Genomic DNA, 23,899 nt, shown 5'->3' on the forward strand with positions numbered 1-23,899 from the left:
AATACATCGAGGTGTTTCATTGTAGCAATAATATAATCTACCAAAAACACATATTGTAACTATTTCCTTATTTATCCCCATATGTCCCAATTTAAGAGAGAAGGGTGTTTCCCAGTTCATCCCTCAATGATGGTAGTTATATCTTCATTCATAAACATATACACTCAGAATGTTACTGAGAATGTTTGGAGACACAATGTGTAGCATGTAAACAGTTAGTTGGATAAGCTCATATATTATCAAGAAAGAATGTCGGAGGGTCTCTTGGCTAAGCGTCCCATAAAACACCTGACCGTGAGCATGGGTGAAGAGAGGGAAGGAAAGCAAAGGGGAACTGACTTAATGTAAAAAATAGGTTTTTGTGTAAATGAAAGTGCCCAACTACAGAGCCAAGAGTGTCCTGAGGTAGTAGGTAAATAAACTGTGGTTGTGTTCAAGAAGAGACAGGGGGCACTTTTCAGAAAAGAAACAGAGGTAATTTCAGTATCAGTCTTTGGATTATAAAATTCAGAATTAAATTTCTCATCCATAGCCGAAATGATGAACTTGTTAAAATCTATGCTACTAGAGACAACCTTAGGTAATATTTCCCGTCTTTTTACATAAATGAAAAAGTCTACCCAAAATATCACTTGAGGGGTTCTTTGTGTCTTCTTTAATCAGGTAAGAAGTCTATAAAATGAAGAGATCAAACCACTGCTATCAGACCAGATGAGAGGTACACCAGGACTGACCTAAATAAGTGGCTCTAAGGCCTCTTTCTTGATCATCCTGGAGAATTGCCAGCAGAAAGATTGTGTGATATTTCTATTTTAGATTTCCTCTGGTACCTTAAACTAGCATCTACACACTACTAGAAATGAGTGTGAGATGAACTATCTATCCATCTATACCTCCTTTCTCCGGAATAGACTGAGAACATGATCACGAATCTGCTTGGTCTTGACACCATAGATGATGGGGTTGATCATGGGTGGGAAAAGCAGATAGAAGATGGCAAGCAGTATGTGTACATGAGGGGCAGCCCGGCGGGCCACTCGGTGCATGACTGAAGAGATGACCACAGGTGTATAAGTGGACAGAATGGCACCTATGTGAGAGACACAGGTCCCAAATGCCTTGTAGCGGGCCTCCTGAGAGGCAAGCTGCAGAACTGCCCGAAGGATAAAGATATACGACAGGATGACAAACAGCAGATCCAACACCACAATAAACATAGCCACGGCTATGCCATAGATATTGTTGAAGCGTGTGTCCCCACAGGCCAGCCTCACGACAGCCATGTGCTCACAGTAGCAATGAGCTATGGCTGGGCCTCGGCAATAGTGGAAGCGTCGGAGCAGGAAGGGGAGGGGAGTCATCAATGCCACAGCTCGGGCAACAGCAGCCATGCCAATCCTGGTGATCAGGGTCCCGGTCAGCACTGTGGTGTAGTGAAGTGGTCTACAGATGGCCACATAGCGATCAAAGGCCATGGCCAACAGCACAGCTGACTCCATGATGGAGAAGGAGTGCAGAAAGAACATCTGCACCAGGCAGCCATAGAAGCTGATCTCTCTGTCCCTGAACCAGAATATGGCAAGCATTTTAGGCAGTGTTGTAGAGGACAGGACCAGGTCAATGGTTGCGAGCATGGCCAGGAAGATGTACATGGGCTCATGGAGGGCGGTATCAGAGCGGATGACGAAAAGGAGTGTGCAGTTGCCCAGCAGAGCCAGTGAATATGCAAAGCAGAAAGGGATGGAGATCCAAATGTGCAGATGCTCCAGGCCAGGGATTCCCATTAACAAAAAGGCAGCTGGATGAGTCGAGGTCCTATTGGAGACAGTCATTCTCAATTCTCTTCTCACCTATTTCTACGCGAATCCTTCCAGAAGGTATCCAAGGTCAGCAGAAACACAGAATTCAAGTTCAAACTCTTATCAACTATGTGGAAAATGTACAACTATGTGTATATTTTCCCATTTCTAGACCTTAAAAGAAATTGTGAAATAAAACCAATTTACATGGAGAAATGTAAGCCATGCTTTCTGCACACAACCTAGTTTTTAAAAAGTCAGAGAGAGGTTAGGGTAATAAATAACAATAAAGCATGAATTACAATGCAACTTTTCCGGAGCAATTGAGCGAAGGGAGGGCATTCTTGTTTTCTTCATGTTGCCAAAGGCAGTTTTATAAAATACCTAGATTACTCCTCTGATCTTAATTCTTATGCAAAAAACAGCTATACATTTCTGTTGCTTCCAAACTCAAAATACACACCTAATTTTGAAACTAGGAGCTTTCTCCTGAAATGTCAAGCTATATTAACAATAATAAGCATTGCAATCATAATAATTTACTTTTCACAACGTTCTGTAGTTTGTCTCATATGCGTTAATTCACATCTGGAAATGTTGCCAATGAAAGTGTTACCACCAGCTAACTTGAGAGTGTTAGGAGCCCTTTGCTCTCCGGCTCCTAACTTTAGTTTGACTTCCATTTCTATATGAGAGCCCCTCACCAACCTTCTCCCTAGTGTTTATATCAGAAAGCATGCTCCCCTCAGAGCGTCGTTGCAAGGCCGACCACTGATCATTCTTTTTCATTAGAACACCATAAAGAATCTAAAATTATTTGACGTGATTATAATCCATTAGTTTATTTGTCAGGGAAGAAAAAAATTTTAATGAGGAAAGAAAGGCTTTACAACAAATAATGTTGGAGCAACTGGACATCAACATGAAAAAGATAAGGGGAGGACTCGCAGTGAGATGAGTGGGCTCAAACACACCAATTGTGAGGAGGGCAGAGGACTGGACATTGTTCCATTACGTTGTGCATCAGATCATTAATAGACTGAAATGACTCCAAGACAGCTAACACTAAACAACGAGTGAAAACGTGAACTTAAGAATGATATACTGCATGATTCCGCTGTCATTATGAAAAAGATTAAATGATATAGACAGCAACGAGATCAGGGATTTCCAGAGGGTTAAAGGAGAAGTGTGGAAGGATGCCTAGGTGGGATACAGGGCATTTTGGAAGCGCTGAAATGATGAACACATGTCAACATACTTGAGTAAAATTGACAGGACAGTGCAATACTACATTGCTGTGCTTAGGCAGCGTCAATCAATCCTGACTCACGTAGACCCTGTGCACAACAGAGTGCAACACTGGCCAGTCCAGTGCCAAATTCACAACTCCTGTGATATGTGAGCCCACTGTTGCAGCCACCGTGGCAATCTCTCTCTTTTAGAATCTTTCTTTTTTGCTCACCCTCTACTGTGCCAAGCATTCTGTCCTTTCCCAAGGACTGGGCTCTCCTGATAACATGTGCAAAGTACCTTGCCATCCTCCATTCTAAAGAGAATCCTGAGGGTACTTCTTCCAAGACAGAGTTACTTGTCCTTCCACAGTATTTTCGATATTCTTTGACGACACCAGAATCCAAATGCATCTACTCCTCTGCAGTCTTCCTTACTCACTGCCAACTTTCACATACAACTGAGGCAGTGGGTCTCACAGTGACATCCTTTCTCTTCAACACTTCAAAAGAATTTTGCAAAAGAAATCAAGAAGATGATACTATTTACAAATCATACAAAAAATACTCAAGAATAAAAGTAACTGGAGAAGCAAAAAAAACTTGTATTAAAAAAATCGACTGAAACCAAGAGACTGTAAGAATGTTTATCTGACTTAACAGATCCTTTAATAGTCTTGAGATAGCAATGCTAACCTTTTGAGGACCAGTTTTCCTATGAATGTTTCAGTAGTTGGGAGACTTTTTCTATTGAAAACCTGTGAGGTTTATACATGCTATTTGTCAAGATTTTGGAGACCTTGATCTTCCAGATAAGTCTTAAAAAATAAATGCTTTCAGTATTAAGAACGGCATTGCTAAAGGCTCCTGTCAGGGTAAGCATTGGGGTAGTGGTTTATGACCACATTTGTTCTTTTTTCATTGTGGAAATGTATACTTAGCTAAACTCACAGGGCTGTGGAAATGGCTTTGTAGTTCAGGATAGACGGGTTTTGCATGTGTTTAGCTATATTGTATCAAATTGTTATTGCACTTACAATAAGCATTAAAGTTTTATGGTCACTGAATGCTAAGTAAAACTGAACATTTGTGCACCACTTATAAACGTTCTCTATAAATCAGTACTTGGGAAATTTTTACTTTCTTAACCTCTTGATATAAGGAATAAAGTGTGACAAGTTTCACGGAAAAAAAAGAAAAAGAAACCAAGAGACTTACATGGATGGAATAACATCCCATTTATGGATTTTGAATGAGTAATATTGTGAAAATATCACTACTACCAAAAGCAATCTATAAATACAATGCAATTTGAAGCCATATCCCAACTTCTTTTTTGAAAGAAATGGAACTACTAAGTACTAACTTCATATGGAAAGAGAAGAGACCCAGGAAAAGCAAAGAACTTCTTAAGAAGAACTAAGGAGGAGGATCCTGACTACCTGACCTCACATTTATTCCACAGCCACTGTAGGTAAAGCAGCCTGGCCCTCATACAACAATGAATGCATAGACCAAAGGAACCGAGAATTGAGAAATAAATTCATCCACCTATAGACAACTGATCTTCAACAAATGGACCAAAAAATCATTAAGCAGGATAGACACAGTCTATTGAACAAATGACACTGGAAAAATTGGATTTACATATGTAGATGAATGAAACAGTAGCCATACTTCACTCCATGTACAAAACCAAACTCAAGATGGATTGAAGACCTAAGTGTAAATCCCAGAGGCATAAAGATCATCCACAGCTAATGGGGACTAACTTAAGGGGCTACATTGCATGTAATAGGCACGCTATTAAATATAATGAAGAAACAGACACACCGTAGAACATGAAACAGATGACTGGGTCCTACTAAAAATAAGATACTTTCGAGCCTTAAAAGACTTCATCAGAATAATGTAATGAGAACCAATGGAGTGTGCGTGGGGGTGGAGGAAATCTTTCCTTTTTCTTGAAATACTTTTATTGAGGGCTCTTACATCTCTTATCACAATCCACACATTCATCCACTGTGTCAAGCACATTTGCACATAAGCCATCATCATCATTTCAAAATATTTTCCCACTTGATCCCCTAATATCAGCTCCCCATTTCATTCCCCTCCCTCCCTCACTTGTCCTCCCTCCAAAACCCTTGATACGTTATAGATTATTATTTCCATATCTTACATCATCCTCTGTAACCCCTCACCAACTTCTCCATTGTTCGTGCCCCTGGGAGGGGTTTCTAGTTTGAACCTTGGGATTGATTCCTCCTTTCTCCCACTACCCTCCCCTAATTTTCCTGTATCTCTACTCACATTGTTAGCCATTACAAGTTTATCTATCCTGAATTCCATGTGTCGCGTGCACTTATCTGTTGCAATGTGCACGTTCTGGTCTAATCCAATTTGTGAGGTAGACTTGAGGTCATGATAGGGGGAGAAGGAAGCCCCAAAGACTAGAGGAAATTGTGTGTTTCATCGGTGCTATACTGAACCCTGACTGGCTCATCTCTTCCCTGTGACCCCTCTGTGAGGGAATGTTCAATAGTCTACAGATGGGCATTGGGTCTCCATTCCATGCCTCCCCCACCCATTCATATTGGGTATAGTTTTGTTCTGGGTCTTAGATGCCTGATACCTGATCCCATCAATACCTCATGATCCTACAGGCTGATGTGCTTCTTCCACGAGGGCTTTGTTGCTTCTCTGCTAGATGGTTTATCTTCAAGCCTTTAAGACAGGGGAAATCTTTTCAATGACACAAGGCACAAGGGACTAATTGCTAAAAGATAAAGAAAATTGTGACACCTCAGTAAGAAAAAGATTGGTAATCCTAATAAAAAGTGGCAATGTGTTAAATTGTATGATATGTGAATTATGTGGCAATAAACGTGATATAAAATTTTTTGAACGGGCACTGGCCGTGGACAGTTCACCAAAGTTGATATCCCAGTGGCCAAAAAAACATATGAAGAAATGCTCACAATCACTAGCCATCCAGGAGAAAACAACAGTGACAATCAAATTCAACAAACCAGAAAACAACAAATGCTGGAGAAGTTACAGAGAGACAGAACCCTAATACACTACTGGTAGGGCTGTAACTATATTTACAACCACTATAGAAAGCAATGCGGAGCTATCTCCAACAACTGGGAACAGAAATTCCATGTGATCCAGTAATCCTTCTGCTGCATATATACCCTACAGAAATAAGACTCATAACAGCCAAATAAACACCCATGTTCATTGCAGCACTGTTCACAAAAGCAAGAACACAAGCCAAATTTCCATGAGTAGAAGAGTGGGTCAAATATACTCTGGTACATACACACCATGGAATACTCTGAATCAATAAACAAAAAATCAGGAACCAGAAGCACCTCATGAGATGGAAGGACCTGGAGAACCTTATGTTGAGTGAAATTGCCACTCATAAAAGGACAATTGTTATATGACGCCACAGTTATAAGGGGGCAAAAGACAAGACTTTCTTTACAGCCAAGGGAACAGATTTGTAGGATGCCAAAAGGGGCAGGGGAAGGGAAGAAAGAAGAAACAATGAGCAAGATGGCTGATGGGTATCGACTTGACTGAAGTGGAAGTGGTGAAACCCAGGAGGGAGAAAGTGAATTCAGGTAGAGAGGAGGACGAAACTGCTATGGGACTGATTAATCATTTTAGACTGTACAATACAAAGAACTCTCTGAAAGGTCAACCCCATCCTACGTGACAATTAAAAACCAAACACACTCACATTTGCTCTAGAAGCTTTTACCTAAATCACAATAAAAGTTATTAAAGAAAAATACATAAATAGATGTTCCTTTGTTCTGAAAGGACTATTTTCACTTGATTCATGTACAGGTTCTTCGTGGTCCATACACTTGAATGCCTTTAGTGAAAACTAATATAAACTATGGACTTTAGCTAATAATAACAATAATAACGTATTGATACTGGTTCATCACTTATATCAAATGTACCACAGGATTGAAAGAGGTTAATAATCAGAGAAACAGTTCCTAAGATTGAATATTTACAAATGCTGCATGTTCTGCCTAATTTTTCTGTAAACTTAAAATTGCTCTATAAGTAGTGGACATTAACTAAAAAACTTAACAAATCTTTGGACACAGTAAGTAAATGTTAGGATCATTTTTGAATTTTGAAAATTAAGTTATATATTGGCTGTCACCTAATTGGTAAATGTCACAGATTAAATTTGAGTCCCAGGAATTCTGGTTTTCTATTTAAAATTCACTGTAAAAATTCATTATAACTACAACCTCAATCTCGTCACATGGGCGACTTTAGTCCAACATATTCCAGTTAAAAGAAATAAAACTCAAACTCATTTCCACCTGTAGAAACAGACATGAATCTTTTCTATGTTTAAAGTCTTAGTTTCCCTGCTATGATACAAGATCAACAAGGATAGCATCCAGGTATATCTTGCAAAGTTTCGGTGAGGAAAATGTGAGTGGGACTGAGTAGACTGTACTGCACTGTACAGACGCCTTTGTCATCACTACCTCCCTCTTCCCAGGCCAATCTGCTGCTTTGGCTAAGAACCTCATCGAGGTGGCCTTACCTATTCCTCCAGCTACACCTCCTAATTCTGTTCCCTGTCTCAGCAACGCTTGTTCAAAAATTTATTTCTAGCCACTCTCTATCTTATTACCCCTCTTTTACCACCCAGTGCCTTCCTTGTTATCTGCCCCTGCACGCCTGCCTCACACTGATTTACTCATCTTGGCGTTCCCCTCACTAGCTCCTTGTCCTCTTCTCTCTTCTAGCCTTTTGTCCTTCTCAAACCAGCCTCCGTGCTCTCCCTGGTTCCTCTGGTGCATTTACCATCTGTATTCAAGCAGCTCGTAAATGGAGAACTTCTAGTTTTGAGTTCCAGTTTATTATATCCGTTTGCCTATTGGACATCTCTACTCAGATACAACACAGGCATCAAAAAACACAACTCAAAGCAGTAATTGTCTCCCCACCCAGCCCCCTCTACCCCATGTCTTTCCCATCTGCCAGCCATTGAAGAGTTAGGCAGGAAACCTAGGAATAGTCCCTAACTTAGTTATATCTTTCATAGTTCACATTCATTGCCAAATATTCTTTTTTATAAAACTCATTTTATTGGGGCTCATACATCTCTTATCACAACCCATCCATCCATCCCTTGTGTCAAGCACATTTTTACATATGTTGCCATCATCATTTCCAAAACCATTTTTCTACTTGAGCCACTGGTATCAGCTCCTCATTTTCCCCTCACTTCCTCACCCTCCTCCTTCATGAACACTTGAAAATTTATAAATTGTTATTATTTTTTCATGTCTTACACTGACAGATGTCTCCCTTCACCCACTTGTCTGTTGTCCGTCCTCCTGGAAAGGGGTTACATGTAGACCATGGTGATCGGTTTCCCCTTTCCTCACCTTCCCCTTCCCCTCCTGGTATGGCAACTCTCATTATTGGTCCTGAGGGGGTTATCTGTCCAGGATTCCCTGTGTTTCCAATTCTTAACTGTACCCGTTTACATGTTCTGGTCTAGCAGGATTTGAAAGGTAGAGTTGGGGTCATGATAGTTGGGGGAGGAAGCATCAGAGAACTAGAGGAAAACTGTATGTTTCATCAGTGCTATACTGTTCCCTGACTCGCTCCTCTCTAGCCTTGTGACCCGTCTTGTAAGGAGATGCCCAATTGTCTACAGATGGGCTTTGTATCTCCACTCCACACTGCCCCTCAATCACATTGATATGATTTTTTCTTCTGGGTCTTTGATGCCTGATACCGGATCCCATTGCCACCTCATGATCACGCAGACTGGTGTGCTTCTTCCATGTGGACTAGCAAATATTCTTACACTGAAAATTATCTTTTCCTCTCCACTCTTTCTGTTCTACTGTAAGCAGTCTTGAATCATCCTCATTCATTCTGGATTACAGTGCCTCCTATTCTGTCTGTGTGGTCTGAATCTTGATGCTCTATAATCCATCCTCTGTACTACAGCCAAAAAGACGGTTTCACTTTCAATTTATTTTATTTTTAATTTTGGTGAAAATATACATATAAAAACATTCACTTACACAACGACTTCCACATTTATGAGGAAAGATACCATTTTATAAGACAAATTATACCATAACAATCCCTGCTTAAAATTGGTCATGGACTTACCATTATAGCTAGGATGGAACCCATGCTTCTAACCCTAGCTTAGAAAATCCTACATAGTGCAAACCTGCTCACTTCTTCTGCCTCCTCTCCTTCCACTTTCCTTCTGCACTCTGCTGCAGCCAAGTGGCCTTCTGACAGATGCTAGAGCTTGTGGCTTTCTTTCCCAGTCTGTGCCGATGCCCCTTCACTCTCTCATTGGATTGTTCCCGGGCTTCTCTGTGACACTCTCTGCTTCTTCCCCAATTCACATCTCATCATTTTTGACTTGTGACACTATAAAAACCTCATGTTTCCTTTTCTACCACCACCACCTCCATTTCAGTGTGGCAGGACATGTGTTTAACTTCCCTGATGAAAACTATTTGTCAGATATCACTGCTAGGAGAAAATGAAAAACCACCAAGCATATTTGCAAGCTTTCCCCCAACTAAATATTGGCTTTGTTCCTTGTCATCATCAAATATGCACCAGAGGTGCAGCCACATTGGATTATCTGCCTCTTTCTGAACCGACCATGCTTGAGTCTGTGTCTCTGGAATGCTGGCCTCTGCCCTCCCTCTCTGGGCCAACGGCCTGCCACTTTCTTAGGGAAGCTTTCTCAGAATCTCCCTGGCAGATTTCCTCATTCATCACAACAGACGCGTTAATTCAACACATTTTACAGCACAGTGAGAGGGACCAGTGTGTCACCCATGAACGTGTCTGTCCACTCGCTGGCTTATGGGGACGCTAAACACAAAAGCTGAGCTTATTCCTTGTTAGCTTCACCAAACCAAAACCCAAAGGCACTGCCATAGAGTCTATTGTAACTCAGGGGAACCTATAGCGCAGCATAGAACTGTCCCTGTGGGTTTCTGAAACTATAACCCTTTACAGGAATAGAAAGTCACGTTGTTCTCCCGAGAAGCCACTGGTGACTTTAAAATGAAGACCTCATCAAAGAATAACCGATAGGCAATCCTCGGCTCCAATGTGATTAGTGTTCAATATGTGTCTTCTGTCTTTTATTTTTTTTAATAAATGCATAAAATGACCTCCTTTCTGGAGAAGCTTGCTCCTCCCCTGCCTTTGCACAATATATCGCCTAGAAGGTAGGAATGAGAAGGTTTGAAGTTCTCAGAAGATGCAATATTTAAAGAGGGTTATAGTTCAATGAGCTTTTCTACTCCCTTAAAGAATTAGTCTCAAAAACCCACAGGGACAGTTACTCTCTGTCCTATAGAGTTGTCATGACTCTACATTGACTGGATGATAATGAGATAGATAGATAGATAGATAGATAGATAGATAGATAGATAGATAGATAGATAGATAGATAGAGATAGGAGTATGTTGTTCTATATACCCATCCAGATATTAGGTAAGGAAATATCCGAGATGCGGTCCGTGGTTTATTTGATCATGGGAGCTATGTTAAAGTGGGAGTCTTGCCCATGCAGTCTATACTTTGTGTCCCATCATACCCTGTCCCCTCAAACATTAAACCCTCTTTCCCTCCTCAGCCTTGAGGTATTCTCCGTGGTGATTACTCTCTTCCGTTTGGTCTCTGTCATTATCTCAGTTATGCCGGTTTTCTCTGCCAGCACATCTCTCTTTCCATTCACCTGTGCCTCTAAGTTCCATGTGACAGACTTCCAGAGAGCACTTGATGTCAGTTTCAGAACCCCACCCTGGTTGGCTGGTCCCTCTCCCATCTGAGTCAATCCACTACTCTTTCCTCTCTTCTGCTGACCCTTCCCCACCACTTTCGACCCAAGGTGTTCTCACCCCTGAGCATGCGGCTCAATTCTGCGTGTGATCCATGGGCTTCAGGGGTGGAAATGGGGGTAGTAATCCTCTGGCAGCGAGAGAAGAGGAGGAAAGCAGAAGCCGGAAAGGGAGAGTGTGTGCTTATCCTTATAATCTGTGAGTCTATTCTCCGAAGAAAACAGTGCCCTCGTCCCTAAGGAACAGAAAGACCCGGGGACTTCTCTGCACTAGTCTTCAGACATTTGCTGTTCTGGCCCCTGAATTTCTTCAAAACCTACACTCTCTCCATGTTATTCTTCTTTTTTTTTTCTTTTTAAAGCAGCTTTATTTTTTTTACTCCAGATTTAGCATATTTGGGATTATTTTAGATATGTAAAATGGATTGAACTTGATTAACAGTATATCAAATGTATGATGTATGTGTCTGATACAATCAAAGAATCATAAAAATACCACTTTCAAATTCAATATGAATTTGAAATGTGTAACTACACATCCATTTATTAATTTACTGCAAAATTTGTAATCTCTAGAATCGTCAGATAATATTAGTTACATTCCTAAAAGGCACAAGCTAAATAGCTGGAAATTAAAAAGTTAAAATCAAAAGTATCTTAGTAATATTGAAAGTAAAGCTTTATAGATTATTTTTAATAATAGGCTCATTAAGAAATAATAATCAAGAGGCACATTTATCCTTAAAATGCTTACCCTGTTTGAGGACTACTCTCCCACCTATATGTTGGCCTTTGCATGAGTTAAGATGTGAGCTTTCAGGTTACTAGACTGAATAAACTTCCGGGAACAGCCCTGATAGGGGCACGAAAAGCGTTTCTCACCAGTGTGGATTCGTACATGTGTGCGCAAATTGAAGTCTAGGGAAAAGCGTTTCCCATACCCTTCGAATGTGCACCGGTAGGGCTTCTCTCCAGCGTGCACCAAAAAATGTCGCTTCAGTTTTGAGCTCTCAGTGAAAGCTTTCCCACATTCTGTACATACATGGTCTCAGGGACCATGAACTAGGAGATGCTTTCTCAGGGAGGACTTAACCTTAAACTTCCTTGGATATCCACCCTGAGGACAGGGGAGTGTTTTTTGGTCATCAGATTCTGTACTTTTTCTCGGCTTCTTTCTAGTAAATTCCGTCAGCTGTTTAGGATCAGATAAGTCAACACCAGGTATTCCACCAGGGGGAAGCTTCTTGCCAGTCATGTACTCAGAATACACAAGTGAATTCTCTTCAGCAAACTGTTGAGAAATGTTTGGTCTGGTCCCTTCTTTGGCGTATTCCAAAGAGCATTCAAGTGAGTTGTCTCCAAGAAGTGAATTTTCTCCAAGAACCTGTTGAACAAGGGTTTGTTCTGATTCTTCTTTCAGGTATTCCAAGGATTTAAGAATTAAGTCTTCTTCCAGGATGGGTTCTGAAAACTCACCTCTTATTATGCATTCAATGTAGCATTCAGGGAAGGGCTCATCAAATGCCTGAAGACCAGTGTCAGAGTACTCGCTGTCTTCTTCACATGGGGCCCACATTGTATTAGCAGGTTCCTCCTCTGCCTGCAGCATGGGGCTAGACTTCACTTGGTTTGGCTTAGTCTCAACAAAGGCCTTTTCACCTAGGCCCTTATGGCAACTTTTTCGGAGTCTTTTCTTCATTTGCTGTTCCATGTTCTATCTGCTTCCTTCTTGAAGTTTAACAACAGGATCTAGCAATCAGGTTTAGGTAGTAACAATCTGGTTTGCAGCAAGCACCTTTCTAAGTTAGACTCTTTGCAGGTCTTCGAGCATTAAATCAGCCCTCACAGTATACAAGCATCTATTTTTGAAACAAAAGGGTGCAACTTCAATGGAATTTCAACCCCACAGCTGGTAACTTTCTTGAGTACTCGCCTTTCTTCTCCTGCCCGTTTTCAAAAGTTTGAGGCCAGTGGCCACAGGGCCCTCCGACGTCTGCTACTCCTTTCCCAGATCCAGCCACGTCTCCTACTTCCTTTCCCAGATGCAGCGACCGGCCTGAGGAACTCGGAAGTAGCAGCCTAGGATCAGATTAGGCCCCACCCACCTGATGATGGACACATGTCGATCAAGCGGCACCTCCTTCTTCATTGGGCATTAGATTGGCCCACCCCCCCCCAGAAGGGGGCGTGTCTAGGGGGCGTGGCATGGGAGGCTGGCCCGGAGCACGCTGCCTGCGCGGGTCACTTTCAACTAGGGTGCTGGGGGCGGCTCCGCCCACTGCGTCACAGGCCCGGACTCGCCAACTGCCTCGAATGTGCCATGTTTCAGCATGTAGTACGTGCCCAGTAAAACGTCTAACACATTGGACTTGAGTGAATCTTCCTCAGTGATCCTACAGGGCAGAGCAAAACTGTCCCTTCAGGATTTTCCTGGGTTGTAATCTCCACGGAAGCCGACAGCGGGGCCGCCATCTTTGCATCTTGCCCCCAGGCCTGAACGCGTCCACATAGCACTGAGCTTCCAACGCAACCCTTCTAGTCGATGCCAACTCGGCGTGATCCTATGGACCGAGTCCATTATGTTCTTCTAAGGCAGAACGTATTCTGATGTCAGTATACACTCTCCCCACCCTTTCCATCTCCCCCTGTGTTCATCCATATCTTCCTTCCTTGCATTATGCCAGGGATCCTGAGAAAGAAACCCAGCTAAGAAACAGAAGCTCTTTAGCAGATACAAATGAATGCCTGTTGTGAGTGCTTTCAGGTTATGATTTGGAAAAGTGGGGTATCGTCATAACTAGTCGAGGCTCTCTTATTTCTGTCTGATTTGGTGTGTTGCATTTTATGTTTTCTGTATGTGATATAAGGCAGTATTGTGAATAAAGGGATGAGGAGCAATCTATGTTGAGTCCTAATTGTGACTTTGGTAACCTTTCCATTCCTAAAATGTTTGTTTGTTTGCTTCTTTATTGAGGTCAATAATACTGGCTTTGTCCACTTCTTAGGATTTGAGTGAGGCTCCCAAATGAAACCACTGAGTAACAATTGTAAAGACTATTGTTAACAATTACTCAACTGTCTCAATCTTAAGAAAGAAAATTTACAGGAGCTTCTACATGCTCTGACCTGAACTAATTCTTCCTTGCACACTCTAACAGCTCATGTTGAGCCTATACCTGATCACTTCCCCCTCTGATTCCATAGAGACATCTAGGTCCTGCAACAGACCGCCTCCTATTGTCTTTTAGGAATAAGGACTCACCTCTTTTATCCTAAGTCTGTGTAGCCCACAGGGTTCAGATGGAGAGCGTGCACACTCTGAAATAGGTGAGCAGATTCAGATTATGTGATGAGCTGACTTCAGGTGACACAATCAGTGCTGGCGAAGTCTGGGTAAAAGACAGTCTTGGAGAAGGGAAAGCTCATGACAACAGTTGGGAAAACACACACCTATTGTGCAGCTTATGATTCATGTTAAAAGAAGTCCAAGTTTGGCTCATGTAATGAAGGGTGATGGTAAGATGGCAGTGGCTGATGTCAGGGCAGTATAACCAAGACTTAAAATACAAAAGTGGGAAGAAAATACAAGAGTTACACTAAATGAGAGGCTAAAATGTGTATACAATATGGAATGGAACAGAAAGAATAGAAAGAAGATGGAAGAAATAGGAATCGTTGAATGCCTTGGCATAGTCAGTAAGACATAAATAAACATCTTTGTGGTACTCTCTCCTGTGAGTCTAGATCCACCTAATATCAGCAATGACATTCCTGTTTTACATCCTTTTTCTGAAAATGACCAGAACCTCTTGGCAGCTTCCGGGCAATGAATTGCTGAGACTACGGTTGTTTGATTTTCAGTAAAATTTCACTTGCCCATCATATCAATGATACTGTTCTAATATTTGAGTGTCCTCTTGGGTTACTCTTTGGAATTAATTCAATTGCTGATGAGCTGCCCAGTTGCTATCTTCCAATTCCCTGGCAGAGACAAGTGAGTGCTCACAGTGCGTCATCCACTTGCTGTAGCAGTTCAATTAATAACCCATCAAATATTGGTGCCTTGTTTTTGACCAATGCATTGAGAGCAGTTTGAAATACTTTCTTCAGTACCACTGATTCTTGCTCATATGCTACCTCCTGGAATGATGGAGTGCCCACTAGTCTTTTTTAGTAGTGATTCTACGTAGTTTTCCATCTTCTTTTGATGTTTCCTGCATCATGCATTATTTTGCCTGGAGAATCGTTCAGTATCAAAATTTGAGGCTTACATTTTTCTTGAATTATTACAAATTAAGATTTGCTGAATGTGGTCTTTCTTTTTAGTTCTTTAATTCCAGGTATTTGCACGTTTCATTACAATGTTCTGTCTTCTACAGCTTCCCTTTGAAGTTTTCTGTATATACAGTTACTTCAAGAAAGCGACTCATACAGTTGTATAAGTGGGTAAATCCCATCTGGTTCAAGTCTGTCAGTCACATGGCTGAGGCTTTTCCTCACTCAAGTCCCTGCTGGGATTGACAAACCAGGAACGAGGAGGATGAAGGAGGAAGACTGAGGCTGTTGGAGGTAGAGATACAGTAACTTGAGGTCAGCAGATCACATGATAGACTCTGATGGTTCCCAGGGTCAGTAGAAAACATGACGGGCCACTGGTTCAAGTCCAAAGGCCTGGAGGCTGATGAGCCAGATTCAAGATCCAGCCCAGGCACAGCTTTTATGTGTATGAAGTAGGAAACAGGAGGGAGAAAACATCAGGGCTGGGACCTGAGTCAATGGTTCTTTTATACCCCAATCTTCCTGGAATTGCTCGATGGCCCCCCAGAAGATCCCATTATGGCGTTTTCTGCATTACGTTAAGTCACATCATAGGTAAGGTCTCAGATGCCAAACTACTGAAATCCTCGTGCAGTCAAGTTGACAGAAAACCAATCACAGTGTGACTGACTCAAACCCTAGTATTTTCAGTCTCTTCGCATGCATGTGAAAGCTGGATAATAAAGTAGACAAAAGAGGAATTTATATATTTAAATTGTGGTGTTAATGAAAACTACTGAGGGAACAATGAGATCGGTCTCGGAAAAAGTACAATCAGAAGGCCCCTTTGAGGTGAAAATGATGGGATGTAATATAGAGAAAATTCAGCATCTTAGCAGGAAATAAGAGCCCTTGGGAAAGGCCATCATGCGAAGAGCATAGCATGACTGATCAAGGCCAATGCCACCCAGAGGAATTAGTGAAACCCAAATGAAGGGTCAGCATGATAGTGGCACAAGAGGAAAGTAAAAGGAAATAGAGGAAAGAACTAGGAGGCAAAGGACATTTACAGAGGGATAAGTAGAGGCATACACTTATGGAAATACACTTTTATGTGATAGTAAATAGATCTATGTACATATATTTATATGTTAAGTATTAAGGTAGCAGACAGCCATTGGGCCTGTACTCAAGTATTCCCACAATGCAGGAACACTTTATTCTAATAACCTGGCATTCTGTGATGCTCACCTTCTCAACACTATTGCTGAAAAATAAAATGGGTGCATAAGCAAATGTGGTGAATAAAACTTATGGTGCCTGGCTATCAAAAGATATGGCATCTGGGATCTTAAAACCTTGAGGATAAACAACTAGCCATCTAGCTGAGAGGTAATAAAGTCCACATGAAAGAAACATGCCCACCTCTGTGATCATGAGCTGTTGATGGGATCAGGTTTCAGGTACAAAAGACACACAACAAAAATCATATTAATGTGAATGAGGGCGAGCACACTCTTGAGACCCAAACCCATCTGTACACAAATGGACATCCCGTAACAGAAGGGTCTTGGGAAGGAGATTAACCAGTCAGAGTGCAGTATAGCACCAAAAAGACATACAACATTCCTCTAGTTCTTTAATGCTTCTTTCCCACACAGTCACACTACCATGGCTCCAATTCTACCTTATAAATCTGGCTAGACCAAAACATGTACATGGGTAAAGATAAGACCTGCAAACACAGGGAATCCAGGAGAGATAACCCCCTCAGGATCAATAATGAGAGTATCAATACCAGAAGGGGAAGAGGAAGCTGGTGAGAAAAAGGGTGAATGGATCACAATGATCTAAATATACCTCCCTCCTGGGAGAACGGACAGCAGAAAAGTGGATGAAGGGAGACAGTGGTTGGCTGAAGTAGAAAGAAAATGTATTGAAAATTATGATAACAACATATCTACAAATGTGCTTGACACAATGGATGGACATATGGATTGTGATAAGAACTGTAAGAGCCCCCCAAAAAAGGATATTTTTAAGAAATCAAAACAAAATGTGTTAAGAAAGTAAAGCATAAAAAAGAATGGACATCATGCTTGGTAGAGCAGGGCGTCAGCAAAAAAGGGGACACATTCAGAGATGGGATGATTTAGCTGCTACAATGGATGCTCAAGCTTAACAGTAAGTGTGAGGATGGGCAGGATCAGGCAGTGTTTCCTGTTAGGGTAACTCTGAGTTGGAACTGAGTTGATGGCACCTCTTAGCAGCAACAAAAGAACAGTCACAAGTCAGTGTTGGTATAAGAAGGGATTGAAAAAAGCAGAGTAGAAACAGGAGTGAAACCAGTATAGTTGTGGCGAAGATTATAAAAAGGAACAATGCATTTTCTTTATTTTCATCAAATACACAGTCTTGAATCTTAAATTGGATTGCAATATAGAGAGTACAACTGCATCAATCAGCTTCCTCTAGATTATGATGTGTGTGCATGGTGGGCGCAGGGGGTGAACATTCAAATCTCAGTGGTTTTCTACAAAAGCAATAGCAAACACACAACCATGCTGTGTGAACACTGAGGAGCATATATGCTATGGTCCATGCGATGATCAGATTCAAATGTGTTCTGTGTATTTTATCAACTTTGACCTCAGCTGAAAGATAAAACTGGAGGTAGAATATTCTGATTGTTATGGCAGAGAAGAGACCAAGTTTCCATTCATAAAGGAACCTTTATTTCAATACCACTCACATCCCATTGGCCAAAGTTTAACATCGTTGGAGATAGGAAATTCTCCACCCATCATGGGTATATAGGAGAGTAAGTATCTACAATTAGTAAGAATACATCGAGGTGTTTCATTGTAGCAATAATATAATCTACCAAAAACACATATTGTAACTATTTCCTTATTTATCCCCTTATGTCCCAATTTAAGAGAGAGGGGTGTTTCCCAGTTCATCCCTCAATGATGGTAGTTATATCTTCATTCATAAACATATACACTCGGAATGTTACTGAGAATGTTTGGAGACACAATGTGTAGCATGTAAACAGTTAGTTGGATAAGCTCATATATTATCAAGAAAAATGTCGGAGGGTCTCTTTGCTAAGTGTCTCATAAAACACCTGACCGTGAGCATGGGTGAAGAGAGGGAAGGAAACCAAAGGGGAACTGACTTAATGTAAAAAATAGGTTTTAGTGTAAATGAAACTGTCCAACTGCAGAGCCAAGAGCATCCTGAGGTAGTAGATAAACAAAGTGTGGTTGTGTTCAGGAAGAGACCGGCGGCACTTTTCAGAAAAGAAATGGAGGTAATTTTTGTATTAGTCTTTGATTATAAAATTCAGGATTAACTTTCTCACTCACAGCGTAAATGATGAACTTGTTAAAATCTATGCTACTACACTCCCTCAATACAATAGCACCTTGCTCAGTTAAACGGTCATTCCATGATACCCACCTTCCATACATGATCACTGAAGACAGACATGTGCATAAGCAAACGTTGTGAAGAAAGTTGATGGTGCCCGGCTATCAAAAAGATGCAGCATCTGGGGTCTTAGAGGTTTGAAGGCAAACAAGAGGCCATCTAGCTCAGAAGCAACCAAGCCCACAGAGGAGAAGCACACAAGCCTAAGTGAACATGAGGTTTTGAAGGGATCAGGTAGCAGACACCAAATAACAAAAACCATCATTGTGTGATCACCTTCCCCACATACGCTGAAGACGAATGTGTGCATAAGTAAGTGTGGTGAAGAAGGCTGATGGTGCCCGGCTATTGAGAGATATAGCGTCTGAGAACTTAAATGCTTGAAAGTAAACAAGTGGCCATCTAGCCCAGAAGCAACAAAGGCCACATGGAAGCAACACACTAATATATGTGATCATGAAGGGCCGAGGGGACCAGGTTTCAAGCAACAAAGGTGGGGGGAAATCATATCATCATGAATGAGGGGAGTGCGTTATGGGGATGCAATGCCCATCTGTAGACAGCTGGACTTCTCTTGCAGAGGGGTCGTGGGGAGGAGAAGAGTCACTCGGGGTTCAGTGCATCAACAATGAAACTCAAAACCTTCCTCTAGTTCTTGAACACTTCCTCCCTCCCCAATTATCATGATCCCAATTCTACCTTGCGGACCTGGTTAGACCAGAGGATGTACAGCGGTGCAGTAGGGATCTGAAAACACAGGGAATCTAGGACGGATGAACCCCTCAGGACCAGCGGTGAGAGTGGCGACACCGGAAGGGAAGCAGGTGTAGAAAGTGGGAACCGATCTCGGGGATCTACATGTAACCTCCTCTCTGGGGGATGGGCAACAGGAAAGTGGGTGAGGGGAGATGCCAGGCAGTGTAAGATAGGACAGAGTAATAATTTATAAATTATTAACGGTTCATGAGGGGGGAGAGCAGGGAGGGAGGGGGAGGGATAAAAGGAAAATGAGCTGATTCCAGGAACCCAAGTGGAAGGCAAATTTTGAGAATGGTGAGGGCAACGAATATATAAGGGTGCTTTACTCAATTGATGTATGTATGGATTGTGATAAGAGTTGCATAAGCCCAAATAAAATGATTTATAAAAAAGATTTTTAAAAATCTATGCTACTAGAGACAACCTTAGGTAATATTTCCACAGTCTTTTTACATAAATGAAAAAGTCTGCCCAAAATATCACTTGAGGGGTTCTTTATGTCTTCTTTAATCATGTGAGAAGTCTATAAAATGAAGAGATCAAACCACTGCTATCAGACCAGATGAGAGGTACACCAGGACTTACCTAAATAAGTGGCTCTAAGACCTCTTTCTTGATTCTCAATTCTCAATCCTGGAGAATTGCCAGCAGAAAGAGTGTGTGATTTTTCTATTTTAGATTTCCTCTGGTACCTTAAACTAGCATCTACACACTACTAGAAATGAGTGTGAGATGAACTATCTATCCATCTATACCTCCTTTCTCCGGAATAGACTGAGAACATGATCACGAATCTGCTTGGTCTTGACACCATAGATGATGGGGTTGATCATGGGTGGGAAAAGCATATAGAAGATCCCAAGCAGTATGTGTACATGAGGGGCAGCCCGGTGGGCCACTCGGTGCATGACTGAAGAGATGACCACAGGTGTATAAGTGGACAGAATGGCACCTATGTGAGAGACACAGGTCCCAAATGCCTTGTAGCGGGCCTCCTGAGAGGCAAGCTGCAGAACTGCCCGAAGGATAAAGATATACGACAGGATGACAAACAGCAGATCCAACACCACAACAAACATAGCCATGGCTATGCCATAGATATTGTTGAAGCGTGTGTCCCCACAGGCCAGCCTCACGACAGCCATGTGCTCACAGTAGCAATGAGCAATCACTGGGCCCCGACAAAAGTGGAAGCGTCGGACCAGAGCGAGCAGTGGAGTCATCAATGCCACAGCTCGGGCAACAGCAGCCATGCCAATCCTGGTGATCAGGGTCCCGGTCAGCACTGTGGTGTAGTGAAGTGGTCTACAGATGGCCACATAGCGATCAAAGGCCATGGCCAACAGCACTGCTGACTCCATGATGGAGAAGGAGTGCAGAAAGAACAGCTGGACCAGGCAGGCATAGTAGTTGATCTCTCTGTCCCCGAACCAGAATATGGCAAGCATTTTAGGCAGTGTTGAATTGGAGATGACCAGGTCAATAATTGCCAGCATGGCAAGAAAGATGTACATGGGCTCATGGAGGGCGGTATCAAAGCGAATGATGACAAGGAGTGTGCAGTTGCCCAGCAGAGCCAGTGAATAGGCAAAGCAGAAAGGGATGGAGATCCAAATGTGCAGATGCTCCAGGCCTGGGATCCCCACCAACAGGAAGACTGTTGGATGGGTTGAGGTGACATTGGTAGTTGTCATGACTCCTGGAAATTCTCTTTATTGGTTTTCACAGGTTCCTTTGCCTTCCAGTACACCTTCCAGATACATAGAATTTAAGAATCCAAGCTCTGATCAGTCACCGAAGAGGATTAGCTCTTTTTCATTATTCCTAAACCATATGTGAAATACAAAGAGTCCTCATAGACCTAGATAAGCATAACCATATTTCCCATCCCCAAATCACTTGGAACATCCCTGAATATTAAATACCAATAGATCACAAATCACAACTAGCATTAATAAAAGAGTGAGAAAGAGGTAATTTCTTTTTTGTTTATTCATGTTGTCTAGATTTCTTTATGAAAGAAATAAAATATGTTTACCACCAATATCCATTGACACCATCTTACGTACCTACTTAAGTTGGTTATGGATTGGGTTGCTAAACACAAAATCAGCAGTTCAAAACCACCAAGAGCTTCACGGAATGATTGGGCCTTCTATTTCCATAGTGTTCCTCTTAGAAACCCACAGGAGTGGTTAGTTGTGCTCTCGCTGAGAGGGTTGCTAGGTTTGGAATTGACTTTATGGCAATGAGTTTGGTGTTTTGATTCTCAATCACAAAAGTCAAGTTTCTGTCCTGAAACTTCAGACATTAGTGCCTGGGTGAATTAAATATACCCTGCTGAGCTCAATGCCCAAATTAATCCCAATTAAATATACTCTCTATACTTTCCCTAGAACTATGCTTTTTTAATAGAGTTCCCACTGGCTACATGTGGTTACGTAAATTTTGGTGTAAGTAAAGAAAATAGTAAATTTGGATTACCATTCCACAACATACTTCATAAGTGCTTAATTAACATAGGTCCCTGGTCTCTCTACTGTCAGACATTGTAGAGACAGAATATTCCTTCAATGCAGAAATATTTTTTTGGAGAGCAGTGCCCTACAAGATATCTTTGCGGTTCATTCAACACAAAGAAATCTCTCTAAATATTCTGCTGCTGACAGTTAACTGAGAAAATGAAGATTCCCTTTTCGGGGTTCTCTTCCACCAACATTCATGTCGGTTTTTCTATTCATGTGAGTCTCCCTCCACACATTTAACAATTCCTTACTTTTCATCGGTAGGAAATTCTCGCCTCTTTAGCAATACTGACCTCTGGCTTTCACACCATATCCTGTAATAGTCCATCATTCCCTCTTCTCTTGGTCTTTTTTCTCTTCTGCCAAAGTCCACAGTCAGACTATTTTCTTTGTTGCTGTTGTTGTTACAATTAGTTTCCATTGAATTGGTGCTGACTCATGACCATCTTTTGTCGGACGACTCCCGTGTCATCTTCATGATTGCTGGCATATTCGAAATTATTGAAGCTGTTGTCCAATCCAAGGTTTCAATCCAGCTCACTAAGGATGTCTCTCATTTTTGTTAGTCCTCTAATAAGCATGGAGTTCTTTTCCAGCTATATGATTTTCCTGAGGATGTGCCTGAAGGAAGTTAAAGTCTTGTTCTTCTGGCTTACAATATAGATATATATGTGCTGGTTGTATTGACTGACTTGTTCATGCCTTTGATACTCCACAGTATATTTAGTATTCTTCACCGACACTACAGTGAAAATGCACCACTTCTTGTTTCAAATTCCTTTTTAATTATCCAATTGAGTTGTATTGAAGCAATAGATAAAAGTATGGCTTGGGCCATACACATCTTAGTCAACAAACTAACATCATTTTCTTTTATCTGCTCTTGCCACAACAGCCACATAACAAAGGCATAGAGTCACCTTTTTGTTCTTCAATATCTGTTCCTACTGCAAGTGTCCCCAGTGTTGTGAAGCGAAGGGACTTGAAGTGAAAGGACTGGGTTGCGCTTTGCCTTGTTTGGCTCTTTCACCTCTATTTCCCCGGCCTCTCTCTAGTACACACAGCAGGTGTTGGACATTTTGCCAAGAAAAGCATGAACTACCAGACTACTTGAAAATAAGTCTTACGTGTATTTGTAAAAGATCCCTTCTTCAACTGATACAAACATAAACTGGCTGGTTATCTCCTAAAATGCACCCTGAGTAGAAGTTCTAAGAAACCCAACAGAGTAAAAATCTTCTTCTCATTAGAAAGATTTTTACCAAGTCTTACTAATATTTGTTCATCTTTTCCAAGAGTGAACAGTGGGATGTATACCAAGCAACCCCTAATAAGGACTTTTTTGATCATTTTATATATTTCTGTATCTCTAATATCAGGGTCATCTGTTTTTTATTGCTGTATCTCTAATAGCTAAGATCTAAGATCAGTATCTCTAAGAACAGTGCTGAGTAGATTACAGGATTCTGTAAATAACTGTGGAGTGATCCTACATATTTGTTGTATATATTTGTTGCCATTTTATCCTCTGTGAATATCCATTTTCCATATACCTAAACATGTTTCATTTTATTCCTGATCCTCCATATCTTCAGGCTTCCTGCATGCTTCTTATGATCACTGGCTGTCCTATGACTGCCCTCCCATCCTTATACAAAGAAAATTTTATTTATTCCAAATTTTTAATCCCACAAGCTTAGAGTATTCATTAATCTATGATGTTTATTTTCTTTGCTTTTCATGCAAAATCTTTCCCTCCCAGAATCAGGGTCCAGAATAGGAGTGCAAATACAGAAATTTATCTGCCCCTAATTACTAGAACACCACCCTAAAATTTATCTGCAGTAAATGTTTTGCCCACTGTGTAAAAGTTATTGTTCTGTACCCATATCCTTCTTCTGAAGCTAGAATTTCCTCACTTGGCTACCCTTCATCTTCTGTTTCTGTGCCTCTTCCCAAAGTGTTTAAACAGAACTCTAAAGGACTGTACAGAAAGTACTCAG

General features: G+C 41.4%; 2 protein-coding genes and 1 pseudogene across 2 annotated transcripts; all 3 read right to left on the reverse strand.

Moving 5' to 3' along the window:
* Window positions 1-887: 887 nt before the first annotated feature.
* On the reverse strand, window positions 888-1,832 carry LOC142446906 (olfactory receptor 52K1). Its single transcript, XM_075548639.1, has one exon. It carries the CDS (start codon window positions 1,830-1,832, stop codon window positions 888-890), a length of 945 nt encoding a protein of 314 aa, XP_075404754.1.
* A 9,866-nt stretch (window positions 1,833-11,698) lies between these two features.
* On the reverse strand, window positions 11,699-12,631 carry LOC142445908 (zinc finger protein 42 homolog; annotated as a pseudogene).
* A 7,489-nt stretch (window positions 12,632-20,120) lies between these two features.
* LOC142446907 (olfactory receptor 52K1-like) lies at window positions 20,121-21,065 on the reverse strand. The gene has a single exon (XM_075548640.1). It carries the CDS (start codon window positions 21,063-21,065, stop codon window positions 20,121-20,123), a length of 945 nt encoding a protein of 314 aa, XP_075404755.1.
* Window positions 21,066-23,899: the final 2,834 nt, after the last annotated feature.

Source organism: Tenrec ecaudatus, chromosome 4 (genome assembly GCF_050624435.1).
Source record: "Tenrec ecaudatus isolate mTenEca1 chromosome 4, mTenEca1.hap1, whole genome shotgun sequence".
Classification (NCBI taxonomy): Eukaryota; Metazoa; Chordata; class Mammalia; order Afrosoricida; family Tenrecidae; genus Tenrec; species Tenrec ecaudatus.

What these genes read in the sequence shown, in the direction of transcription:
- LOC142446906 (XM_075548639.1), bottom strand. Translation starts at nt 1,832, where the DNA reads ATGACTGTCTCCAATAGGACCTCGACTCATCCAGCTGCCTTTTTGTTA.
- LOC142446907 (XM_075548640.1), bottom strand. Translation starts at nt 21,065, where the DNA reads ATGACAACTACCAATGTCACCTCAACCCATCCAACAGTCTTCCTGTTG.